General features: G+C 44.2%; 2 protein-coding genes across 3 annotated transcripts in view; one reads left to right on the top strand and one right to left on the bottom strand.

Annotated features, from left to right (window-relative positions):
* The first annotated feature begins 2394 nt into the window (after positions 1-2394).
* LOC127033249 (5-hydroxytryptamine receptor 3A-like) lies at positions 2395-19020 on the top strand. The gene is made up of 8 exons (XM_050921079.1): positions 2395-2415; positions 3568-3677; positions 4667-4836; positions 6355-6515; positions 7987-8197; positions 8480-8647; positions 9070-9245; positions 18926-19020. Exons 1-8 carry the CDS (start codon positions 2398-2400, stop codon positions 18974-18976), a joined length of 1065 nt encoding a protein of 354 aa, XP_050777036.1. The 5' UTR covers positions 2395-2397; the 3' UTR covers positions 18977-19020.
* Positions 10752-23501, bottom strand: part of ATP5PD (ATP synthase peripheral stalk subunit d) — a 40477-nt gene continuing 27727 nt past the window's right edge. The window contains exon 6 of one of the 2 annotated variants that reach the window (XM_050921084.1): positions 10752-10959. In XM_050921084.1, coding sequence (XP_050777041.1) covers positions 10828-10959 — 132 coding nt within the window. In that variant the 3' untranslated portion in view covers positions 10752-10827. Of the gene's footprint in view, positions 10960-17947; positions 17984-23501 lie in introns of those variants that run through there. The other variant, XM_050921085.1, reaches the window with a different exon arrangement.

The following is a 23501-nucleotide window of genomic DNA, read 5'->3' as shown; positions in this document are numbered from 1 at the left end:
ATACCTATGTCGGGGACTCTAACCCAGACGGCAAAGTTCATTGTCTGACCACAAGAGAGACAGGCAACACCAGCAAGGTCCGATCATAAGCTCTTTATTGACAAGTGTATGCATCAATACAGAGCAGCTCGTCTCCAGAGAGAACCAGTCCCCCCCCCCTTTACATCTTAGTATAAGCCTATATAGACAATTCCATCGCGTCATAAATTATTCACTTGAGCAACCCACCGCCGTCTTCTAACAGCTAGAAACTAGACACCTTTAGTATATATGCATGCCTAAAGTTAGAAATGTAGGGGAGTTAAAAACAAACAAAGAACAAAACCAGGGAGTGAAAACAAGGAGGTTGGGAAGCTAGGGCTCTTATCAGTTCTTCGAAGGAGCTGCTCCTAACACAGCACATCTGGTAGTATGCCAGGAATGCAGCCTCTCTCATCTCACTTTTTCCCAGTGCTTTGTGAGACATGCTGCTTTTTCAGCATTTTCCACTCAGGGATTACCCAAAAACCTCTGTTAGCCTGACTTTGGTCAGGTTGGCATACCTGGTTTTGTCTGCTATATCTTTATTCAGGCCTAACACCTACAACCTAAATCTATCTCTCACACATTGATTACATATTGATTACATATAGACTAACAGATGAGTTCGTGATGACAACAAATAACACAGTTAAATGATACAATGAACCAATTGGCTACATAATGCATAGGCCAAATCACCCCTAATGTAACTCCATGGACTTAAATGATTTTGGAGCTGAAACTGTATCCTGCTGTTGCCTCATCAGCAGGACCGGCGCTAGGGGTTTGAGCGCCCTAGGTGCATGGCAATTTCGCTGCCCCGCGCGCTGGTCCCGCGACTCCGGTGGAGCTGCCGCTGTCCTGCCTGCGAATGGTTGGCTGCTCCCGCGGCTCCGGCGGAGCTGCCGCAGTGGTGCCTGCGGTAGGTCCACCAGAGCCGGGCGAGCAGCTGACTGTCCGCAGGTACCACTGCAGCAGGTCCAGCGGAGCCGCCTGCCGCCCCCTCCGGCTAAATGCTGCCCACTGATAATTCTGGCGCCCTAGGCGATTGCCTAGGCCACCTAAATGCAAGCACCAGCCCTGCTCATCAGCTTCTGCCAAAGTCATCCGGGGGGATCAACCACAGCAGACATGTAGAAGTTAGAGGGGAGGGTTATTGAAGAAAAGTGACATAAAGGGACGTGACAAACCCTCACTGGGAATTAGGGCTAGGAAGTTCTAGGGAATGATGTCTAGGTGCTGAAATTGTCTGCTCAGCCCACAAAAGGTAAAAGAGCTAAGGGTGGAGTGAATGAGTGAAAGGACTGATGGTTTAGAAAATGGAGAATTTCTACCACAGGGTCACTCATGCCCCCTCTTCTGAACAGCCTACATGTGAGGACAGGAATGCAGAGAGATAAAAGAGAATCTTAATTGGGCTGTGTAGCCCCAAATGCTGCTCTGTCAGACCAGTGAAAAGCCAGAGAGTGACTCAATTTCCAGCAAAAACACAGGCAGGTCAGTGGAGTAGCATCAGATTTAAACCTGACGCATAAACTTGCACAAGATTTGGGCCTTAAAGGGCGAAAGCTTTTAGCATTACGCGGTGTGAGGCTGAATCCTTCCTTTTTATCTGCATATTTTTTTTGTGAGGGCGGGGACGGTGACTATGAGGTTAAAGCAAATTATTTCTATCATACATCAAATCTATTAATGGTAATTTGACAAGCTGATCCCAAGAGCCAGCTGAGTGCATTGCACCATTATCACTGAATTATTCATTAAAAGAAAAAGGCTTCAATTATATAAGCTTCCTCCCTACACTGATTAATATCAAAGCACCAGCTACACCTCATCTGATAGCCACTGGCAACCAGCTGTAGCATCAGCTGTACCATTTGCTTTATTAGGAAAACAGGAATGACGTGGGAAGCATTCTTAGCTATTCTCACTTTGTCCATGGCAACAGGTAAGTTAAATTGTAGTAGGATCAGGGAAAAACCAACCGGATTATCCATGAGGAATTTATATTCTCATACATGGATGAGGAAGGTTAAGACAGGCACTCTACTCCCGCCAGTGTGAAAGGGGTCAAAGATCTGACAGTGATTTCCTAGAAGATACAGCCCAATGCCTTTTATCCTCTGATGTATTCATATTCCATAGGCTGGCTGTGTGATGTATGCCGAGATCCTGCCTGGTATTGTTCTGATAAAATGAATTTGGATGTAACCAGGCTTTCATTTTATTTCCCCAGGTGCTGCCCCAGAACAGCTCTGTAAGTACAATGACGTTATTCAGTATCTGAATATCTCTTCTGAAAAGGCACCCCAACTACATACAATACCCAAGAAAAACTGGAAAGACCCATTGAAAGTGAAGATACAATTTGCACTGATGTCCATTCTCTCAGTGGTAAGGAAACAAACATGATTATTTTTTATAGTAGGAAATCTTATGGAGATTGAAAAGTTGAGGCAACTGATGATTCTAAAATGAGTGAGTGACTCTTCTCTCACTCATACCAGTGCAAATCAGGAGTCACTCCACAGTTACTGCCACTGATGTGAAAGGGTAGAACCTGCACTGTAGGTCTTCTTCTCCAGACTTCATGGTTCTGATCTGAAAGTAGAATCCAGAGCAATGTATGGTTGGAGGCGCCAGATGTAAAATAGTTTGTCACATCTGCACAAATGAAAAGGTTGTTTAAAATTGTTTTAGTGCTCATCACATGTTGAACAGGTGTCACATTAAAATGAGCTCTAAAAGATCAAAGTCCAGGGCAAGATTCATTTCTTTAGCAGCCTCCTATCAACTTTTTAATTAGCCTGTTAAGCTACATTGTGTTGCCAAAGCACTGAAAAGTTGTCCAAGAATACTCAGGAATTTGGCCCTTGATTTGTATTCATCTGAACTTCTCTCTTTTTCAGTTTCTTCCCAAAAAAAAAAACAACCCTAAAACCTCTTAAAAGGGAAACATCTCTGCTTAGCCTGGGTAAAGGGAACCCATGTTATTAGCCGGTGTTACAGCAAAGAGGAGTGGGGAGGGTGAGGGGAGAGTGAGGAGAGACTTGGTAATTATTGTTTGGTTTTGCCTTCCTTATATATCAGGGATCAGATTCGGTAGATTCAATTTTCCTGAGCCGTGTTGCAATTTTTCTCCTGCTCTGGATCCTGTCCCAGCACAGATTTACATAGCCAGGTGTATTCTATCAGGCAACTGCTCTTTCCAGACATTGAACTTTACCCTTCCAACCTATGCCTCCGTTTTGTAAGACCAAGAAAAGTACGTTCTTGGTCTGCCCTGATTTTCTCGTATCTCGGACAACCATCACGCCATCATTGTAAGAAAAATGATGAACAGCCTGTGTGTTCTGTACCTATCTTAGTTAATGAAATCATGATAATCACTTTCCCATTTTGTTTCTCTAGACTGAAAAGCTTCAAACTGTCACGGTCTGTTTCTTTGTGTATATGGTAGGAGCCTTTCTCTGTAAAACCAAAGCTATTTTGTTTGTGCTGAGAGTCCAGAAATTGTTTCCATTCTGTGATTTTTTTTCCCTCTAGGAGTGGGAAAATGTCTTTGTGACTTGGAATCCTCAGGATTTCTGTAACATTTCCAAGCTCAAACTGCCAGTGGATACATTTTGGTCTCCGTATATCATCATTTATGAACAGTAAGACTCTCCCTGGCTGATTTCAACTTGCTTCCGTAGGAGGTATAATTACAAGGGACATGATTGGTGCCACTGAGAGCAGTGGGACTAACGCATCTGAGTGAGGATTACTCACATAAGCAAAGGTTTTGCAGGACGAATTGCGGGGGGGAGGGGAGGTAGGGGCAGAGGGTGGAATAGCTAAGAATCAATCAAACAAACAAACTGATCTCATGACAATAAGAAAATATTCATTAAATAAAACTGTGGGTTTTTTAGTCCCTGAGTGAGGGGGCACTAGTAGAGCATGTGCAGGCTATGCGAAATCTGACAGATAGGGAAGCCAATCAAAAGGAGACAGACTCCAACAGCATATCTTAGTGGGTCCTGTCACTGTTGATTCTGGAGGTCCAGGAGATGCCCACTGTATTATGATACTTGGTATTGTCCGTAAATGATTAAATATTATTTGTTAAGAAGCAGCTGTGTGCTCAGCACTGCACAAGACACAAATAAGACATAGGGCCTGATTCTGCTCTCACTTATATGGTAGAAATTCAGCTGAAGTCAATAGTTAGAGGGTGGAAGCAGTGTGAGATCAGAATTAGGTCAACAGTCCCTGGTCCAATGGGGCAAGTGGGTCATATGTCCTTGAATGTCTTTCTTGTCTCATCTAGCATGTTAATTGGGTGCACGGCAAGTCTTGGTGTAGATGGGGGTTTATCAGCCCTTCTCTGAGCCCCAGACATTCTCTGCTTGCATTCTCTCTTCCCGTCTCTCCTATCTCCTCCCACAGCTTTTTTGTCCTCCCCTGTTTGTTTTAAATCTCTCATCCCTTGTTACTTGCTGTCACTCACCCTCTCTCTTCTGCTTCCTGTTTTATGTAGTAAGGTTCACTGACCATTCAAAGCCAGACTAACAGTGAGTTTGCAAATAAAATATTGTCTTCTATCTGCAACAAGCGTTTTGTCATTTTACTTTTCTTTGTTTTGGAACATTGGTTCCTTCAGTGTGGATGAAGAGAAATTCCTCAACAGGCCCTATCTGTCCATCACTCACAACGGCATCATTACCATAATCCAAGAGCACCGTGTCACCATAGCATGCAACTTGAAGATGCACAAGTTTCCATTTGACACCCAGACGTGCAACATAACCCTCTTCTCAGACATAGTACAAGGTATGTCTATTCTTATTCACTTTTACTACAACCAGACTGGATTTGCTGGTGCTGGCCACTGTCCACAAGACAATGGACTAGTTGGATCACAGGTCTGATCTGCAATTGAATTTTTATGTTCACTACTCAACAGTGTCCATTGTGTTAAAAAAATTACAATGCAAGAGGAAAACTGGGCTATGGCATGATCTCCCCCTATAGAGTCTCCTATACGTTTATCTCTGGAAGAATCCAGGTTCTGCCTCTGCAAAGCCTTTACTCCTAGGAGTGGTCAGCTTGGTCAGATGACTAGTCCTACTTACTGCAATAGGGATTAGTTGAGTTTGCAAGGTCTAGTCCTTAAAATGTGCATGAGGGTCTAGATTCAAAATAGAATTCCAAGGGCTGAAGTTGAGAGGACTACTCACATGACTGAGAAAGGGCTGCAGGATGGGACTCAGACTTAGAGATTTGAGTTCCAGGCTAGAGATCTAGGGTCTGGACTGCCACATGCTTTCTTATTTTATCCCCATGGTAGGCGCAGAAATGGAGAGGCAAGACTTACTTTCAAGCATGATCTTTTATTGTTTGCATAGCACAGGTGTCCATTTAGCTACAACTATTCTAATAATTCAGTTTCACTTGAAAATCAATTGGCTTCATTAAACTAAAGGTAACAAATGTTCATGACATTCCTGGAGTTTAAAGCCAGAAGGGATCATTAGATCATCTAGTCTGACCTTCTGTGTCTCACAGGCCATTCAATGTCACCCAGTTACCACTGAATTGAGTCCAATAACTTGTGTTTGGCTAAAGCAGCTCTTCCAGTCAGCCAGTCTCAATCTGAAGAGCAAATTCTTTGCTAGGAATGCCAGTATTAAACAGACCCAGTTCACCTCCAGGAATGAAACATTTCAGGGAAGGGGGCTAGCCATCTCGGCATCTAGACGGATATTTTTCTCAAGAAAATGCTCCATTTGCACAGTTGCCACCGCAGTGAGTCTGTGCAGAAGAGGCCCAGATAGTAGCTACTCCCAAGTATTTATGGAAGCACAGGAAAGAGACAGCCACTGCCAACTGCTCCTCTAAGTGCTTTATCTAAAGCTCATTCGAGTCAGTGGAAAGACTCCCACTGACTTCATTAGGATTTGGATCAAGGCCATAAGATGGGAGACAGAATTTAACCAAGTATCCAAGACCAATGGAGTTATGAAACTCCTGCTGTCAGCAGACATCTGTTTCCATTTAAGCAGTGACGTGTGGGCTGGATTCTGATCTCATAGTGTTATAACTCTATTGATTTCAATGAAGTCATCCCTGGTTTACCCTGGAGTAAGAATCAAGCTCCAAGGACACAACTACTTCTGTTTTGGGCAAGAGATGTAATTTTCCCACTAAGGGTGGGTGGGTGGGGGGTCTTAACCTTCTCTTCTCTCCTTCTGAATACACACCCAGACTGTGGCAGTATATTTGAACTCCCTGTACTGAGAAAGGAACAACCTTTAAACCACCGCGTCTTCACTTTCTTTCCTCAAACAGCAACAGACATTATATTCCTGCCCAATCAGACAACAGAAGAGGTGAATAAAAACAGCAAATTTTATCAGTTGACCGATGGAGAATGGAAGTTCACAAACATAAACATTATACCAGACGTACTACAGAACAATGAGGAAGCCTCTAATTTGATCACCTATGAGGTATTGCATCAACAGTGAATTTCGCACACTGTGTATTTCATTCATTGATTTATTATAAACACTACCACCCCCGAACATCAGGGCTCAGCTACAAACTAAAAACACAACCCAAGCAAAATCTAATCATCATTAAAAATCTAACTCCCACAATTACAAATACACATTCCCCACCAGGCAAAGCACTTTATAAGTATAGGTATTTTAACAAAAGCTCCAGGGAGATATATATTATTCACTTATGCCCAAGAGTTAATTTTCCTACCTCAGCAAGTTTGTGGGTGTCTAAAATCTCAAAACAGAATGATCTGATAAAAATCAAAGTGACATACCTCTAAACGGAGGTCTCAGAATGTGGCACCTCTGCACCCTCTGCCTGACCCCTACAATGTAGATCCGTAAAGCTAAATCAAGAAAGAGCACAATCTGCTGCTCATGCCAAGTGCTCTGTTCTGCAAGGAGTTCATGGGGGAAATAGGCAACTCCCGTGTCTACATGGGAGAATTACAGCAGTCTCACAAATCCCAGCAGCACGTGCCCAAGACAACTCATGGTACCAGTTCTACTGCCACATTCCGAGCAAGGACGAAAAGAAGGTGGAACCAAAGCAATCTATTGTGCAAGACAGATAATGCTTTAGTAAAATGAGCTTTGACAGTACAGCTCTTATAGGAGCATATGGGGTCAGACATTAATGCTGGCAAGTCACTGGATTCCTTCATAGCTTGTAACAAAAAAATTTCTTCATGATGGAGCCAGATCCTCCATAGGTACCAACTGCTATACCTCCATTGACCTCACTGGAGCTGCATTGATTTATACCAGCTGAGGATGTGGGCTAAGGCAGTTTCATCTTCCTTTGAGGCATCTAGTATAGGCCACTTTGTGCCAGCTTACTGCACTAATTGGACCTTTTTGTCCGCTCCATTTTGAATGGGTGTCTTAAGGGGAGTAGAAGGAAAAGAAAAAGAGGTGAGGGCATATGTATTCAACAGGCAGATGTGCATGAATATTCATACAAAGAATACCAGTAGGAAAATAGCAAGAGTGCATAGAACATCATAGGGCTCAACCCAAAATGAGGGCAAAGGGGGCCAGATGAAGTGTCTGGAAGTAGGTGGTAGAAAGAGATGGGCAGGTAAGACAGAATTAGCAGGACAGGTGGAAGAAGGGTCAGACTATGAGAGTAGGGGAACTTGAGGTTAGAGGGTAGGGAGCGAGCAGGAAATGAAGGTAAGAAAACAAGGAAAGAAAGCTGGGGTCAGGATGAGGGCGAGTGTTTATGGCTGGCACTTGAAGCTTGGGATGCCCTAAAGCATAGGAAGCCCACTGGGGCCTGTTCCCTCCTTTGAGTTGATAGCTTGGACTCCAACCATACTTCCTCCATACTTGGAGGAAGAGTCTGTCTTGTCCCATCGGGACCAGCACTAACCCAGGCCATTCTGTTATGTCATGTTTGCCTTGATCCTTCCAGATCTCCATGAAGAGACGACCCATTTTATACGTTTTGAACCTTATCTTCCCATCATGTGCTCTCTACTTATTGGATATGACGATTTTGTTCAGCAGCAGCTCTTATGAGGACAAGATCAGCTTCCAGCTGTCACTCATCATTGGAGAGTCTGTGTTAGCTCTGATTCTTAAGGACATTATTCCCACTTCTTCCGATGACCCACCCATAATAGGTACTTGTCTTGATTGAGTAAAACTCACTTTATATTAGACATGCACTGGGTGTAAGGAATAGAGCTGAGTTCAAACATGCCGCTTTTTAAGAGAGTTAGTAGAGGAACACCTAGCCACTGCACGAGAGCTGTAATACTACAAATCCCTATTCAGAGCAGTTTCTGGACTTGGGGCACTACATTCCTTCTATTAAGCAGAAGCCCACACTAGATAGAATTATGGATCTAGAGGAAGTAAGGCAGAGAGTTTATCAATCAGATCCTCTTCATCTTGTTTTGCAGTGATGTTTTTCATAGGTATCTTTGTCCTAATGATTATGGGTGTATTGGAGACCTGCCTGTTAATGCAGCTGAAGAAGAAAACCCTACACCCTTTACTCAAGGCTATCAAACTGCTGAGATGCCGCAAGCAAGCTAGAACAGCATCCGGAAACCTCCTAAGCAAGCATGGTTAGTGTTTGGTTACCTACATTTGAATACTCTGTATCTAGTAACAGGGTTCTGTGGATAGGGAGCCCCTTATCTCTGGAAATCAATCATGCTAGCAGGCTTAGAACCCAAGTCCACTGTGGTTCAGGCCACATTTGATCACAAATTCACACACAGTTAAGACACCTACCTCTCAACATCATTATGGTGCATATATTATACAAATCAAATATATACAGGCAACATATTTATACAAAAGAGCCAGCCCCACAAGCCCATTTAGTGAGAACAGTCCCTGAGATTTTCTGATAGTTTTTATTAAAACTTCATACATTTTTCTACCAAGCAAATAAAGTCAAGTTTAGCATCATGCAGGCCTCTGCTCTTGTCCACAATTTCTTCTAATGTATATTTACATTTGGCTGCTGTTCTGTCCATTGTAGAAGATTCGCTGACTGAGGTGGTCAGGGGACAAGAGGAGAGGAGGGATTCAAGCCGACTTGGAAAGGGAAATACAGAACTACCCATGCTTAAGGAAAGAATCAATGCAGAAGGGCAGCAAATTGGGACCCAGGCAGAGCTACAGGAGTGCGAGTTGGCTCTGCTTATTCTGGATAAGGTGCTTTTCTGCAGCCATTTGCTTTTATCACTACTGTTTAGCATCATCATTATTGTACAATGGAGCAGTTAAATGTGGGCCAATTGCCTTTTCTAATACTTGCTTGCCTCAACCTCCTCCCTAACAAGGTTTTCCTGCTTCTTATGCTTGAATTAAGTCGTGTACTGCATGTCTGAATAACTGTGCAAGCTCTGCAGGGCAGGAGCCTTGTTCTTGCATGTGCTTTGTAATGCAACATGTACACCTAAGGCATCCCATCAGCAAATAAGTTACCTGAATAAAATACATTCATGGAGCTAGTGTTCCAGCTGACAGGGAATTACTGGAGTAGGTATAAGTCATCTTAGCTGTACCTGTCAAAAGTGCTGAACGACACATGGAGATCTAGGGGGAACAAAGCAAACATGAAATAGCACAATGGACTAGATTAGTGCTGGTTGACGGGATGAGACAGGCTCCTCCAACTGTGATTGGAGTCCAGGCTACCACTATCAACTCAAAGGAGAGAACAGGCCAGGGTGGGCTCCCTACCGTCAACTACTGCCCAGGATTCAAGTTTATAGGAGAATAATCATCTCCAGAGGAAAAGATATATTTACCATAGCACAAATCCCAACCAGTTAGTGCCAGTCACAGGACAAGCCACATCCCTCCCACTATAGCCAGGATGTCCCTCTCCTACCCCCTGCTGAGGCAGCATGGCATAATTGCACAGCTACATAATAGTTGCCAAGGTACAAGTGCAGCTGGCACATTTAAGCTGTGGGGGAAGGAAACTGCTGTAGGCTTTGCCAGGTTTGTAACCAGATCCAATGAGCGTATCATGGACAGGCTACAGAGAGATGTTTGCACGTGTAATACAGAAAAGGGCTGAAAGTTAAACTGGGCTGATCATTTGTGTGGCTGGACAGTTATCTCAGTCACCCAAATCACCTTGGGTTTAACCCAGGGGTAGGCAAGCTATGGCACGTGTGCCAAAGCCGGCACACAAGCTGATTTTCAGTGGCACTCACACTGCCTGGGTTCTGGCCACCAGTCTGGGGGGCTCTGCACTTTAATTTAATTTTAAATGAAGCTTCTTAAACATTTTAAAAACCTTATTTACTTTACATACAACAATAGTTTAGTTATATATTATAGACTTATAGAAAGAGACCTTCTAAAAAACGTTAACATGTATTACTGGCACACAAAACCTTAAATTAGAGTGAATAAATGAAGACTCGGCACAGCACTTCTGAAAGGTTGCTGACCCCTGGGTTAACCTGAACAGCAAGAACAGGAAGAGTATTCTACAAACACTAAACCTTGGCATCCTGCTTGGAAGACGCAATCCTGTCCTTCAGGAACTATCCCCACCCTGTAAAGTGCAGAGCCTCCAAAACCAATTGCCTGCTTATTTCAGGGCATTTGTCACTCACTTTAAAAAACAAAAACAAAAAAACAAAAAAAAACCTCCTAGTGGATTTAATCTTTTGGTTTTGAAACCAAGACGAGACACATTGCTGAAGCCCTGTACAATTACTTTATTTAAAAGTTTCTAGAGAATTTGACAGTTACCAGAAACTACTTTCAGACAGATTTACAGGTCTTCAGTGGGTTTGTGGGGCCAATATGGATACTTCTCCTTGTCCAGTTTCGTTTCAGGAAAGACCTTATTCAAGTCCTCAAATGTCATCTGATCGAATGGAATCATGGTTCTGAACTTCTCAAGCTTGAAGTGGGTGGAGAGACAAGAAAATGTTAAAGTCAGATGTAAGCAAGAATTCAACTTAAACTAGATGTACAATTAGAAATTAAAACAAGGTTGCATGCCAAGCTGCCTTAAACATGAAATTCACAGGGTAGAAACCATCAAACCTACCTCTTTCTAAAGACTGCACAATACGGGATTTAGAGGCCTGCACATATTCAGCAGCACCCTGAGGCCTGGTCTGCACGACGCATTTAAACCAATTTTAGCAGCATTAAACCAATTTAACTGCGCACCCGTCCACACTACGAGGCCCTTTATATCGATATAAAGGGCTCTTTAAATCGGTTTCTGTACTCCTCCCCAACGAAAAGAGTAGTGCTAAAATTGGTATTACCATATCGGATTAGGGTTAGTGTGGCCGCAAATTGACGGTATTGGCCTCCGGGTGGTATCCCACAGTGCACCACTGTGACCGCTCTGGACAGTAATCTGAACTCGGATGCAGTGGCCAGGTAAACAGGAAAAGCCCCGCGAACTTTTGAATTACATTTCCTGTTTGCCCAGCGTGGAGCTCTGATTAGCACGGGTGGCGATGCAGTCCCAAATCCAAAAAGAGCTCCAGCATGGACCGTACAGGAGATACTGGATCTGATCGCTGTATGGGGAGACAAATCTGTTCTATCAGAGCTCCGTTACAGAAGACGAAATGCCAAAGCGTTTGAAAAAAATCTCCAGGCTACACAGTGCTGCATGACAAGCGTAACGGAAAGCCAAAGAATCAAATGGATGCTCATGGAGGGAGGGAGGGGGTACTGAGGACTCCAGCTATCCCACAGTCCACAGCAGTCTCCGAAAAGTATTTGCATTCTTGGCTGAATTCCCAGTGCCTGTAGGTTCAAACACATTGTCCAGCGTGGTTCAGGGTATAGCTCGTCAAATTACTCCCCACACCACATGAAAGAAAAGGGAAAGACATCGTTTCTTGACTTTTTTCAACATCACCCTATGTCTACTGAATGCTGGTGGTAGACGCGATGCTGCAGCAGTGAAGAGCAGTATCTGCTCCTCTCCCCTCCCTGGTGGCAGACGGTACAATAGGACTGATATCTGTTGTCACCATCAGCCCATGAGTGCTCCTGGCTGGCCTCAGGTGAGGCTGGCTGGGGGCGCCTGGGTAAAATAGGAATGATTCCTGGTCATTCCCAGTAGATGGGATAGAACGGCTGGTAACTGACCTCATCATAGCAACTGGGGTCTGAGCTCCATCAGCCCCCTCCCTTTCCTGTGCAAAGAAAAGATTCTGTACTGCCTGGACTATCATAGCAGCGGGATGCTGGGCTCCTCTCCTCCGCACTGCTTAATGTCCTGCCTGGACTGTCATAGCACTGGGAGGCTGCCTCCCCCTCATTTTATCTCATTAACAAGTCACTGTTTCTTATTCCTGCATTCTTTATAACTTCATGACACAAATAGGGGGGACACTGCCACGGTAGCCCAGGAAAGTTGGGGGAGGAGGGAAGCAATGGGTGGGGTTGTTGCAGGGGCACCCCCTGTGAATGGCATGTAGCTCATCATTTCTGGGGATCTGACACGGAGCAGCTGTGCTCTCTGATACACTGCTTCTCTAGTACACTTGCCCCATATTCTAGGCAGGACTGACTATTTTTAGAAACCACAAAGGAGGGATTGACTCGGGGAGTCATTCCCAGTTTTGCCTTTGCGCCCCTAGCCTACCTCAGCCAGGGGCACCCATGATAGCAGCAGACGGTACAGAACGACTGATAACCGTCTCTGCTATCATGCAAAAGCAAACGAATGCTGCTGTGTAGCGCTGCAGTAACGCCTCTGTTAGCAGCATCCAGTACACATATGGTGACAGTAAAAAAAAAAAGCTGAACGGGCTCCATGGTTGCTGTGCTATGGCATCTGCCAGGGCAATCCAGGGAAAAAGGGCGCGAAATGATTGTCTGCCGTTGTTTTCCCGGAGGAAGGAATGATTGACGACATTTCCCCAGAACCACCCGCAACAATGATTTTTTGCCCCATCAGGCACTGGGATCTCAACCCAGAATTCCAAGGGGTTGGGGAGACTGCAGGACCTATGGGATAACTACGGAATAGCTACCCACAGTGCAACGCTCCGGAAATTGGCGCTAGCCTTGGACCATGGACGCACACCATCTAATTAATGTGCTTAGTGTGGCCATGTGCACTCGACTTTATACAATCTGTTTTATAAAACCGGTTTATGTAAAATCGGAATAATCCCGTAGTGTAGACGTACCCTTAGCCTGCAAGAGAACGAAGGATTTGGTGAGCACATTAATCCTAGATTGTTTCTGGCAGTGAAGCTGTGACTCTCATCCTATTTCACTTTAACCATGGAAAAGGAGTCACCATTCTCATCTTAAATCTTCCTTAAAGAGGCACGGACCTTAAAATAGCATCTGCTTTAAATAAAACAGGTACAGGCTCTTGAGGCTGACAAATTCTCTGGCTAAAGACAACATCAATGACCTGAGTAGAACCCCTGGTGTTTATGTTACACCCACCTTCCTCTTTCGCACAGAGGAGGAGCCCATAGAATAGAAGTCCCACTGTGCAATGCTCCATCTTGACCCCTGCAGGCTCCAAGAACTCCAACTCCACATTAAAAAGGAGTCAGGCCTATTTTATGCAACTTAAGTGCATCCTTTGGGCTGCTGACAAGATGCCAATATGCTCCTCAGTTGATCAGAATTTGGCTGCCTTTGTCTTATACTAATTTCCAGTTTATTACACCAGAAGAGCAAGCAGAACTGCAATCCAGTCCCGGACTCTAAACCCCCGAGTGTGGTCCTGTATAGGTAAAGAGAACTATTCTTGCTCAAAAGCTGCCTATATGCACAAACCCAGACTCGCAGCTCCTGCACCTCAGCACAAAACCACCAGCAGACTTCAAGTGAGAATTCTTCTATACCTCTTCAAATATCAAAGAGAAACCACAGGCTCAGGAACTTTTAGTGCATTGTACTGTACATTCAAAAAATAAATTCTAAATGTGTTACTTCTCAATTCTGTTGAAGCCATGCATGCTCCCAGAGCGAATATTTCCCCAATAGCCAGACTAGTGCTCTTTGGCAGTTGGGAATCAGCAGAGAATAGGGAAGCTCTGATTATATTCTCCTTCCTCAGGCCATTTCTACACCTACAGCCGGGAAAACCTGTACAGGTTGTAAGAGAAAAAGCGTGAGCTTTATGCCACTGGAGGATCACCCTCCACTAAAATGACCCCTCCTATGGTTAGCTATGCCAACTTTTCGGCTGTTTTGTGCTAGCCGTGTGATGTAAAGCAACCAGGGCCGGCGCTACCATTTAGGCAGCCTAGGCAATCGCCTAGGGCGCTGGGATTATTGAGGGGGCGGCATTTTGCCAGGGGGGCAGCAGGCGGCTCCGGGGGAGCTGCCGCAGGCATACCTGCAGAGGGTCCGTTGGTCTGCGACTCCGGTGGAGCTGCCGCAGGCATGCCTGCGGATGGTCGGCTGCTCCCGCGGCTCTGGTGGACCTCCCGCAGGCATGCCTGCGGCAGCTCCAGCAGAGCAGCGGACCAACGGACCCTCACCAGGAATGCCTGCGGCAACTCCACCGGAGCCGTGGGATCAGCACGGGGGGGCAGCGAAATGGCCGTGCACCTAGGGCGCGAGAAACCCTGGCACCGGTCCTGAAAGCAGCTACATATCACAGCACAGGACCTGAGCCAATACCTCCTAATAATCTCTCCTAGCACCCAGTCTGCCAGAGAAAAAGTTCATAGTTCTGTGTCTTGTAAATCAGATATGAGCAGTCTCCACTTGGGTTTCAAAACAGCGGCAACATCCAATTGAGGACGAGACTCTCACCTTCCTTTCAAACTCATCCACCATGCCAGCCTTAGCAACTGCAGTCTTGTAATAAACCCAATCAATAGCCGAGGATGGGGGCTTCTCTGACAAGAAGGTCAACCTGTACAGGTGGAGCAGAAGAGCTGATAGAACAACCCCCAGTAATTTCAGAGAGCTCCCAGTTCCAATTGTTATGGGATAAGAGGGAAGGTCCTTTCATAGACTGAGAACTGTTTAAAAGACAGGGAACAAAGGGTAGGAATAAATGGTAAATTTTGAGACTGGAGAGGAGTAACTAGTGGTGTTCCCAAAGGGCGAATCCTATTCAACTTATTTATAAATGATCTGGAGAAAGGGGTAAAAAGTGAGGTGGCAAAATTTGCAGATGATACTAAACTGCTCAAGATAATTAAGACCAAAGAAGACTGTGAAGTATTTCAGAAAGATCTCACAAAACTAAGTGATTGGGCAACAAAATGGCAAATGAAATTTCATGTGGATATATGTAAAGTAATGCACATTGGAAAAAATAACCCCAACTATACATACACCATGATGAGGGCTAATTTAGCTACAATTAATCAGGAAAAAGATCTTGGAGTCATCGTGGATAGTTCTCTGAAGATGTCCACGCAGTGTGCAGCAGCGGTCAAAAAAGCAAACAGGATGTTAAGAATCATTAAAAAGGGGATAGAGAATAAGACAGAGAACATCTTACTGCCCTTATATAAATCCATGGTACGCCCACATCTTGAATACTGCGAACAGATGTGGTCTCCTCATCTCGAAAAAGATATACTAGCACTAGATAAGGTTCAGAGAAAGGCAACTAAAATGATCAGGGGTTTGGAACGAGTCCCATATGAGAAGAGATTAAAGAGGCTAGGAATTTTCAGCTTGGAAAGGAGAAAACTAAGGGGGGATATGATAGAGGTATATAAAATCATGAGTGATGTGGAGAATGTAAATAAGTAAAAGTTATTTACTTGTTCCCATAATATAAGAACTAGGGGCCACCAAATAAAAGGAAGTTCTTCTTCACACAGCGTACAGTCAACTTATGGAACTCCTTGCCTGAGGAGGTTGTGAAGGCTAGGACTATAAGAGGGTTTAAAAGAGAACTAGATAAATTCATGGAGGTTAAGTCCATCAAAGGCTATTAGCCAGGATGGATAACGAATGGTGTCTCTAGCCTCTGTTTATCAGAGGGTGGAGATGGATGGCAGGAGAGAGATCATTACCTCTTAGGTTCACTCCCTCTAGGGCACCTGGTATCGGCCACTGTCAGTAGACGGGATACAGGGCTTGATGGATCTTTGGTCTGACCCAGTAAGAACATTCTTATGTTCACACAGGGCAACACTGCAGTACCCATTCCCGCCCCCCCTCAGACCATCATTAGACCCAATGGTAGCAAGTATGCTACTTATAGTTGACAATATTTTCAGTCTCCTCGTTAATGTGGAAATGGCAATAAAGCAGCCACACAAAATTCTGCACACCTACATTTGCCTTGTGGGGGCAGGGGGGGTGGATGGGCAAGTACAATACTCTCAGTTTTTTCATCATGAACACTGGTAGGAGCAGGTAAGGAAAGTTCGTGAATGGGTTGGTTTGTTTTCATTACAGTTTTGCAAGGATGACAAAAGGTTTTAAAAAAAGAAAGATAATAAACATGGAAACACTTCAAGCCAGGGGGTGCAGCAACACCCCTAGTTCCAGCACCTGTGCACCAGGCAACCAGAGCCTCTGAAAGCCAACCTGCCCTTTTAACCACATGGCTCAGGGTTTGTTCTCCACAAAGCTGTTGTGTGGGGGGGTGTCGCTATTCAACACATGCACCCCGGGAGATCTGATTCTGATGAGTGGGCTTTTGCCAGGATCTCTGCTGGGTAAGGTTGTACAATCCTAGCCCAGCAAATTTACTCCTTGGTCGTTACCACACTGACTCCCGGGAGGAGGGGAATGCAGTAGGGGTGGAATTTGGCCCATGATGTTCTGGTTTATGGCGCTCCTGGGTCTCACCCGCCTTTCCAGCAACACTCAGTTTAACCATAGCCATGCATGGGCTGTTTGGCTAGTTTCATCTTTCCAAGGCACCCAGGCCATGGGGGAGAGCAGAAAAGGCTGGTCCCAACTCCCCCTGCTTTAGATCAGCCTCTACAGGGGAAGACACCCCTGGCTGGACACCAAGACTCATCCCAACACCGGCCCATGAAGGGCTGGCCAGACTGCGCAGAGAGGGGCTGAGCTGGGGAGGGGAACCCCTCTCCCCAGGTGACCTGTACCCCTCCTCTGCTGCAGCTGGGTTCAGTGAGATCATTCAGCCTCCATGATCTAGCTGGGACAGGGAGCTGGACGTTCTGGGGGTGGAGTCTCCACCCTTGGGGAGCTTTGCCAGGCTCTAACAAGAGCAGGATTTGGCTCCATGGGTTACAAATCAGAGGACTGCGGGAAAGCGGGAATGATACAGAGGGTGCCCTAGAGCCTGACTCCACTGTGGCACTTACACCCCACACACTGTATATTTACATATATACACACACAGCCAGTTGAATCTCAGACATACAGGCATATGAGCCAGCTGTGTTTGCTAGATAAGAAACTAGTGAAGGAGCAGCCGTGCTCAGCATGGAAGGATCTTCCACATCAAACAACAAACCAGAGAATGCAGAGACAGTCAGGGGGACCATGGCAGGCAAGGGAGAGCTTTGCAAAATCTCGCTAACTACCAGTCTAGCCTCTCTTTCTCCACACTACCTAAGAGCTCCTCTTTCCACATCTTTTTAGTTTTCAACAGGATGTGTGTTATAAGAGGGATCTGGAGTCATGAGCCTCTGGGGTTCCTAAGCTTTGTATAGCCTGCAAAGCACAGAAGTTGGAGGTGCAGAGAATCTGAAGTCAGAAAGATTGAGCTTTAGAGCTGCACCGTGTAAAGCAGGGCTGGGCAGTTGTGAAGGCGCCAATCGTATGGGATCTAAACAGTGCAGAGAGTGGTGAAGAATGGACGTCAGGACACAGCCAGCACTTTAAGCAGGGGGAACTAAGGTGGAGAAACTGCTGCCAGCACTGAGAGACCATGTAACTTTCTTACCAGGAAGGTAGTTTGTTAACTTCATACAACTTTTGGGCTAGGTGACGCTTTTACAGCAAATGATTGACTATTCGGCTGGCTGGCAGTGCTGAAAAGATAAAATGGGCGGGTTTCAAAACAATCTGAAAGTCATGAAAAAGTTCAGTGAATCAAAAAAGTTGATTTCAGATCAAACAAAACATGTTTAACCCAGCACATTTTGTTCCCAAGCATTTTCAAAGGACTCCATTCACAAGACAGCCATCCTTAGTTCTTAGGGAGCTTACGTGAGATATGGAAGCCCAGGGGTCACTTCCTCTCTGCCAGAGTGCAGCGGTAAGGCTGTCCAATAAGCAGCAAGACCCACTTTGGACAAATTTAAAGACAAAAGAGCCCCGATTTATTTTGTGTAAATAAATCCCAACAACAAGCAATACCTTTCAGCAGGGGACTATGGGGTTAAAGCAAATTATTTCTACCACAGTATTGGTCCCATAACATCAGATCCATTAACGGTAAATTCACGAGCTAATCCCAAGAGCCAGCTGAGTGCATTGCACCATTATCACTGAATTCTTCATTAAAAAAAAAAAAGGCTTCAATTATATAAGCTTCCTCCCTACACGGATTAATATCAAAGCACCAGCTACACCTCATCTGATAGCCACTGGCAACCAGCTGTAGCATCAGCTGTATCATTTGCTTTATTAGGAAAACAGGAATGACGTGGGAAGCATTCTTAGCTATTCTCACTTTGTCTATGGCAACAGGTAAGTTAAATTGTAGTAGGATAAGAGAAAAACCAACCGGATTACCCATGAGGAATTTATATTCTCATACATGGATGAGGAAGATTAAGACAGGCACTCTACTCCCACCAGTGTGAAAGGGGTCAAAGATCTGACAGTGATTTCCTAGAAGATGCAGCCCAATGCCTTTTATCCTCTGATGTATTCATATTCCATAGGCTGGCTGTGTGATGAGATCCTGCCTGGTATTGTTTTGATAAAATGAATTTGGATGTAGCCAGACTTTCATTTTATTTCCACAGGTGCTGCCCCAGAACAGCTCTGTATGTACGATGACGTTATTCAGTATCTGAACATCTCCTCTGAAAAGCCACCCCCACTACGTACAATACCCAAGAAAAATTGGAAAGACCCATTGAAAGTGGAGATACAATTTATACTGATGTCCATCCTCTCAGTGGTAAGGAAACAAACCTCTATTATTTTTAATAGTAGGAAATATTGTGGAGATTGAAAAGTTGAGGCAGCTGATGATTCTAAAGTGAGTGAGTGACTCTTCTCTCACTCATACCAGCGCAAATCAGGAGTAACTCCACAATTACTGCCACTGATGTGAAAGGGTAGAACCTGCACTGTAGGTCTTCTCCAGACTTTATGGCCCTGGTTTGAAAGCAGAATCCAGAGCAATGTATGGTTGGAGGCACCAGATGTAAAATAGTTTGTTACATCTGCACAAATGAGAGGATGTTTAAAATTGCTTTTGTGCTCATCACATGTTGAACAGGTGTCACATTAAAATGAGCTCTAAAAGATCAAAGTCCAGGGCAAGATTCATATCTCTACCAGCCTCCTATCCACTTTTTAATTGGCCTGTTAAGCTGCATTGTGTTGCCAAAGCACTGAAAAGTTGTCCAAGAATACTCAGGAATTTGGCCCTTGATTTGCATTTCATCTGAACTTCTTTCTTTTTTTGTTTCCTCCAAAAAAAACACCTCTTCAAAGGGAAATACCTCTGCTTAGCCTGCGTAAAGGGAATCCATGTTATTAGCCAGTGTTACAGCAAAGTGAGGTAAGGGAGGGGGGGCAGGGAAGAGTGAGGAGCGACTTGGTAATTCTTGTTTGGTTTTGCCTTCCTTATATATCAGGGATCAGATTCTGTAGACTCAATTTCCCTGAGCCGTGTTGCAATATTTCTCCTGCTCTGGATTCTATCCCAGTACAGATTTACATAGCCAGCTGTATTCTGTCAGTCAACTATTTTTTCCAAACATTGAACTTTACCCTTCCAACCTACGCCTCAGTTTGTAAGACCAAGAAAAGTACGTTATTGGTCTGCCATGATTTTCTCATGTCTTCGACACACATCACACCATCATTGTAAGAAGAACGCTGAACAGTGTCTAAGTTCTGTACCTATCTTAGTAAATGAAATCATGATATCACTTTCCAATTTTGTTTCTCTAGACTGAAAAGCTTCAAACTGTCACTGTCTATTTCTTAGTGACCATGGTAAGCGCTATTTTCTGTAAAATCAAAGTTATTTTCTGTGTGCTGTGAGTCCAGAAATTGTTTCCATTCTGTGATTTTTCTTGCCTCTAGAAGTGGGAAAATGTCTTTGCAACTTGGAATCCTCAGGATTTCTGTAACATTTTCGAACTCGTTCTGCCAGTGGATACCTTTTGGTCCCCATATCTCCTAATTTTTGAACAGTAAGACTCTCCTTGGCTGACTTCAACTTGCTTCCGTAAAAGGAATAATTACAAGGGACATGATTGATGCCACTGAAATCAATGGGACTAACTCATCTGAGTGAGGATTACTCACATAAGCAAAGGTTTTGTGGGACTAATTGGGGGGGGAGGCTCCGGAATATCTATGAACCAATTAACTGATCTCATGACAATTAGAAAACATTCATTAAATAAAATGGGTTTTTTTTAGTTCCTGAGTGAGGGGCACTAGTAGAGCATGTGCAGGCTATGCGAAATCTGACAGACAGGGAAGCCAATCAAAAGGAGACAGACTCCAACAGCATATCTTAGTGGGTCCTGTCACTGTTGATTCTGGAGGTGCAGGAGATGCCCGCTGTACTATGATATTTGGTATTGTCTCTAAACAATTAAATATTATTTGTTAAGAAGCAGTGATGTACTCAGCACTGCACAAGACACAAATAAAGATATAGGGCCTGATTCTGCTCTTATTTACACAGTGGAAATCAGGAGTAATTCAGCAGAAGTCAATAGTTAGAAGGTAGATGAAGTGTGAGATCAGAATTATGCCAACAGTCCCTGGTCCAATGGGGCAAGTGGGTCATATGTCCTTGTATGTCTTTCCTATCTCATCTAGCATGCTAATGGGGTGCACTACAAGTCTTGGTGTAGATGGGGATTATCAGCCCTTCTCTGCGCCCCAGACCTTCAATGCTTGCGGTCCCTCTTCCCATCTCTCCTATCTCCTCCCACAGCCTTTTTGTCCTTCCCTGTTTGTTTTAAATCTCTCATCCCTGGTTACTCGCTGTCACTCACCCTCTCTCTTCTGTTTCCTGTTCTATTAAGTAGGGTTCACTGACCATTCAAAGTCAGACTAACAAAAAAGTTTCCAAAAAAAGTATTATCTTCAATCTGCAACAAGCATTCTGTCATTTTACTTGTTGTTGTTCAGAGTGGATGAAGAGAAATCGCTCAACAGGCCCTTTCTGTCCATCACTCACAATGGCATTGTTAGCACAACCCAACAGCACCATGTCACCATAGCATGCAACTTGGAGATGCACAAGTTTCCATTTGACACCCAGACGTGCAGCATAACCCTCTTCGCAAATAATCATCGAGGTATGTCCATTCTTATTCACTTTTACTACAACTAGACTGGATTTGCTGGTGCTGGCCACTGTCCACAACAAGACAATGAACTAGTTGGATCACAGGTTTGATCTGCCATTGAATTTTTATGTTCATTACTCAGTGTCCATTGTGTTAAAAAAAATTATAACGCAAGAGGGAAACTGGGCTATGGCATCATCTCCCCCTAAGGAGTCTCCTATATGAATATCCCTGAAAGAATCCAGGATCTGCCTCTGCAAAGCCTTTACTCCCAGGAGTGGTAGCATAGTCAAATGACTAGTCCCACTGACTGCAATAGGGATTACTTGTATAAGAGTTTGCAAGGTCTAGAGTCCTTAAAATGTGCGTGAGGGTCTAGATTCAAAATAGAATTCCAAGGGCTGAAGTAGAGAGGACTACTCACATGACTGAGAAAGGGCTGCAGGATGGGACCCAGACTTAGAGATTTGAGTTCCAGGCTAGAGATCTAGGGTCTGGACTGCTGCATGCTTTCTTATTTTATCCCCATGGTAGGCACAGAAACGGAGAGGCAAGACTTATTTTCAAGCATTATCTTTTATTGTTTGCATAGAACGAGTGTCCATTTAGCTTCAGCTATTCTAATAATTTAGTTTCCCTTGAAAAGTAATTGGCTTCGTTAAACTAAAGGTAGCAAATGTTTCATGACATTCCTAGAGTTTAAAGGCAGAAGGGACCATTAGATCATCTAGTCTGACCTTCTGTGTCTCACAGGCCATTCAATGTCACCCAGTTAATTGAGACCAATTATTTGTGTTTGGCTAAAGCAGCACTTCCAGAAAGTCAGCCAGTCTCGAATCGAAGAGGAAACTCTTTGCTAGGAATGCCAGTGTTAAACAGGCCCAGTTCACATCCCAGAGTGAAACATTTCAGGGAAGGGGGCTAGCCATCTCGGTATCGAGACCTAGATATTTTTCTCAAGAAAATGCTCCATTTGCACAATTGCCTCCATAGTGAGTCTGTGATGAAGAGGTCCAGATAATAGCTACTCCCAAGTATTTATGGAAGCACAGGAAAGAGACAGCCACTGCCAACTGCTCCTCTAAGTGCATGATCTAAAGCTCACTGGAGTCAGTGGAAAGACTGCCACTGACTTCAACAGGATTTGGATCAAGGCCATAAGATGAGAGACAGAATTCAATCAAGTATCCAAGACTAATAGAGTTATGAAACTCCTACTGTCAGCAGACATTTGTTCCCATTTAAGCAGTGACCTTTGGGGTGGATTCTGATCTCATACTTGTATAACTCCATTGATTTCAATGATGTTATTCTCACTTTATCCTGGAGTAAGAATCAAGCTCCAAGTACACAACTAGTTCTGTTCTGGGCAAGAGATGTAATTTTCCCACCGTGGGTGGGTGGGTGGGGGATCTTAACCTTCTCTTCCCTCCTTCTGAATACACATCTGGACTGTGATACAAGATTTGAACTCCCTGCACTTAGAAAGGAAACACCTTTAAACCACTGCATCTTTCTTTCCTCAAACAGACATTATACTCTGGTCCAATCAGACAACAGATGAGGTGACTGAAACAAGCCAGCTTATTCACCTGACCAGTGGAGAATGGAAGTTCACAAACATTACTAAACATGAAGAGTTTCTTGCGATCCAGTATGAGGTATTGCATCAGTGTATTTCACACACTATATATTGTATTCATTGATTTATTATAAACACGTCCTTCAGAACATCAGGGCTCAGCTACAAACTAAAAACACAACCCAAGCAAAATCTAGTCATCTTTAAAGGACTACCTCCCACAATTACAAATACACATTCCCCAACAGACAAAGCGCTTTATAAAATCAGATATTTTAACAAAAGATCCAGGGAGATATATATTATTCACTTATGGCAGTGGTTCTCAAACTTTTTTACTGGTGACCCCTTTCGTGCCTCTGACTGTGACTCTCCTTATAAATATAGAAAAAACTGTTTTTAATTTAACTCCATTATAAATGCTGGAGGCAAAGCAGGGGTCGGGGTGGAAGTTGACAGCTCGCAACCCCC

The sequence above is a fragment of the Gopherus flavomarginatus genome, chromosome 12 (assembly GCF_025201925.1).
Source record: "Gopherus flavomarginatus isolate rGopFla2 chromosome 12, rGopFla2.mat.asm, whole genome shotgun sequence".
In the NCBI taxonomy this organism is placed as follows: domain Eukaryota; kingdom Metazoa; phylum Chordata; order Testudines; family Testudinidae; genus Gopherus; species Gopherus flavomarginatus.
This window is presented reverse-complemented; position numbering and strand designations above follow the sequence as displayed.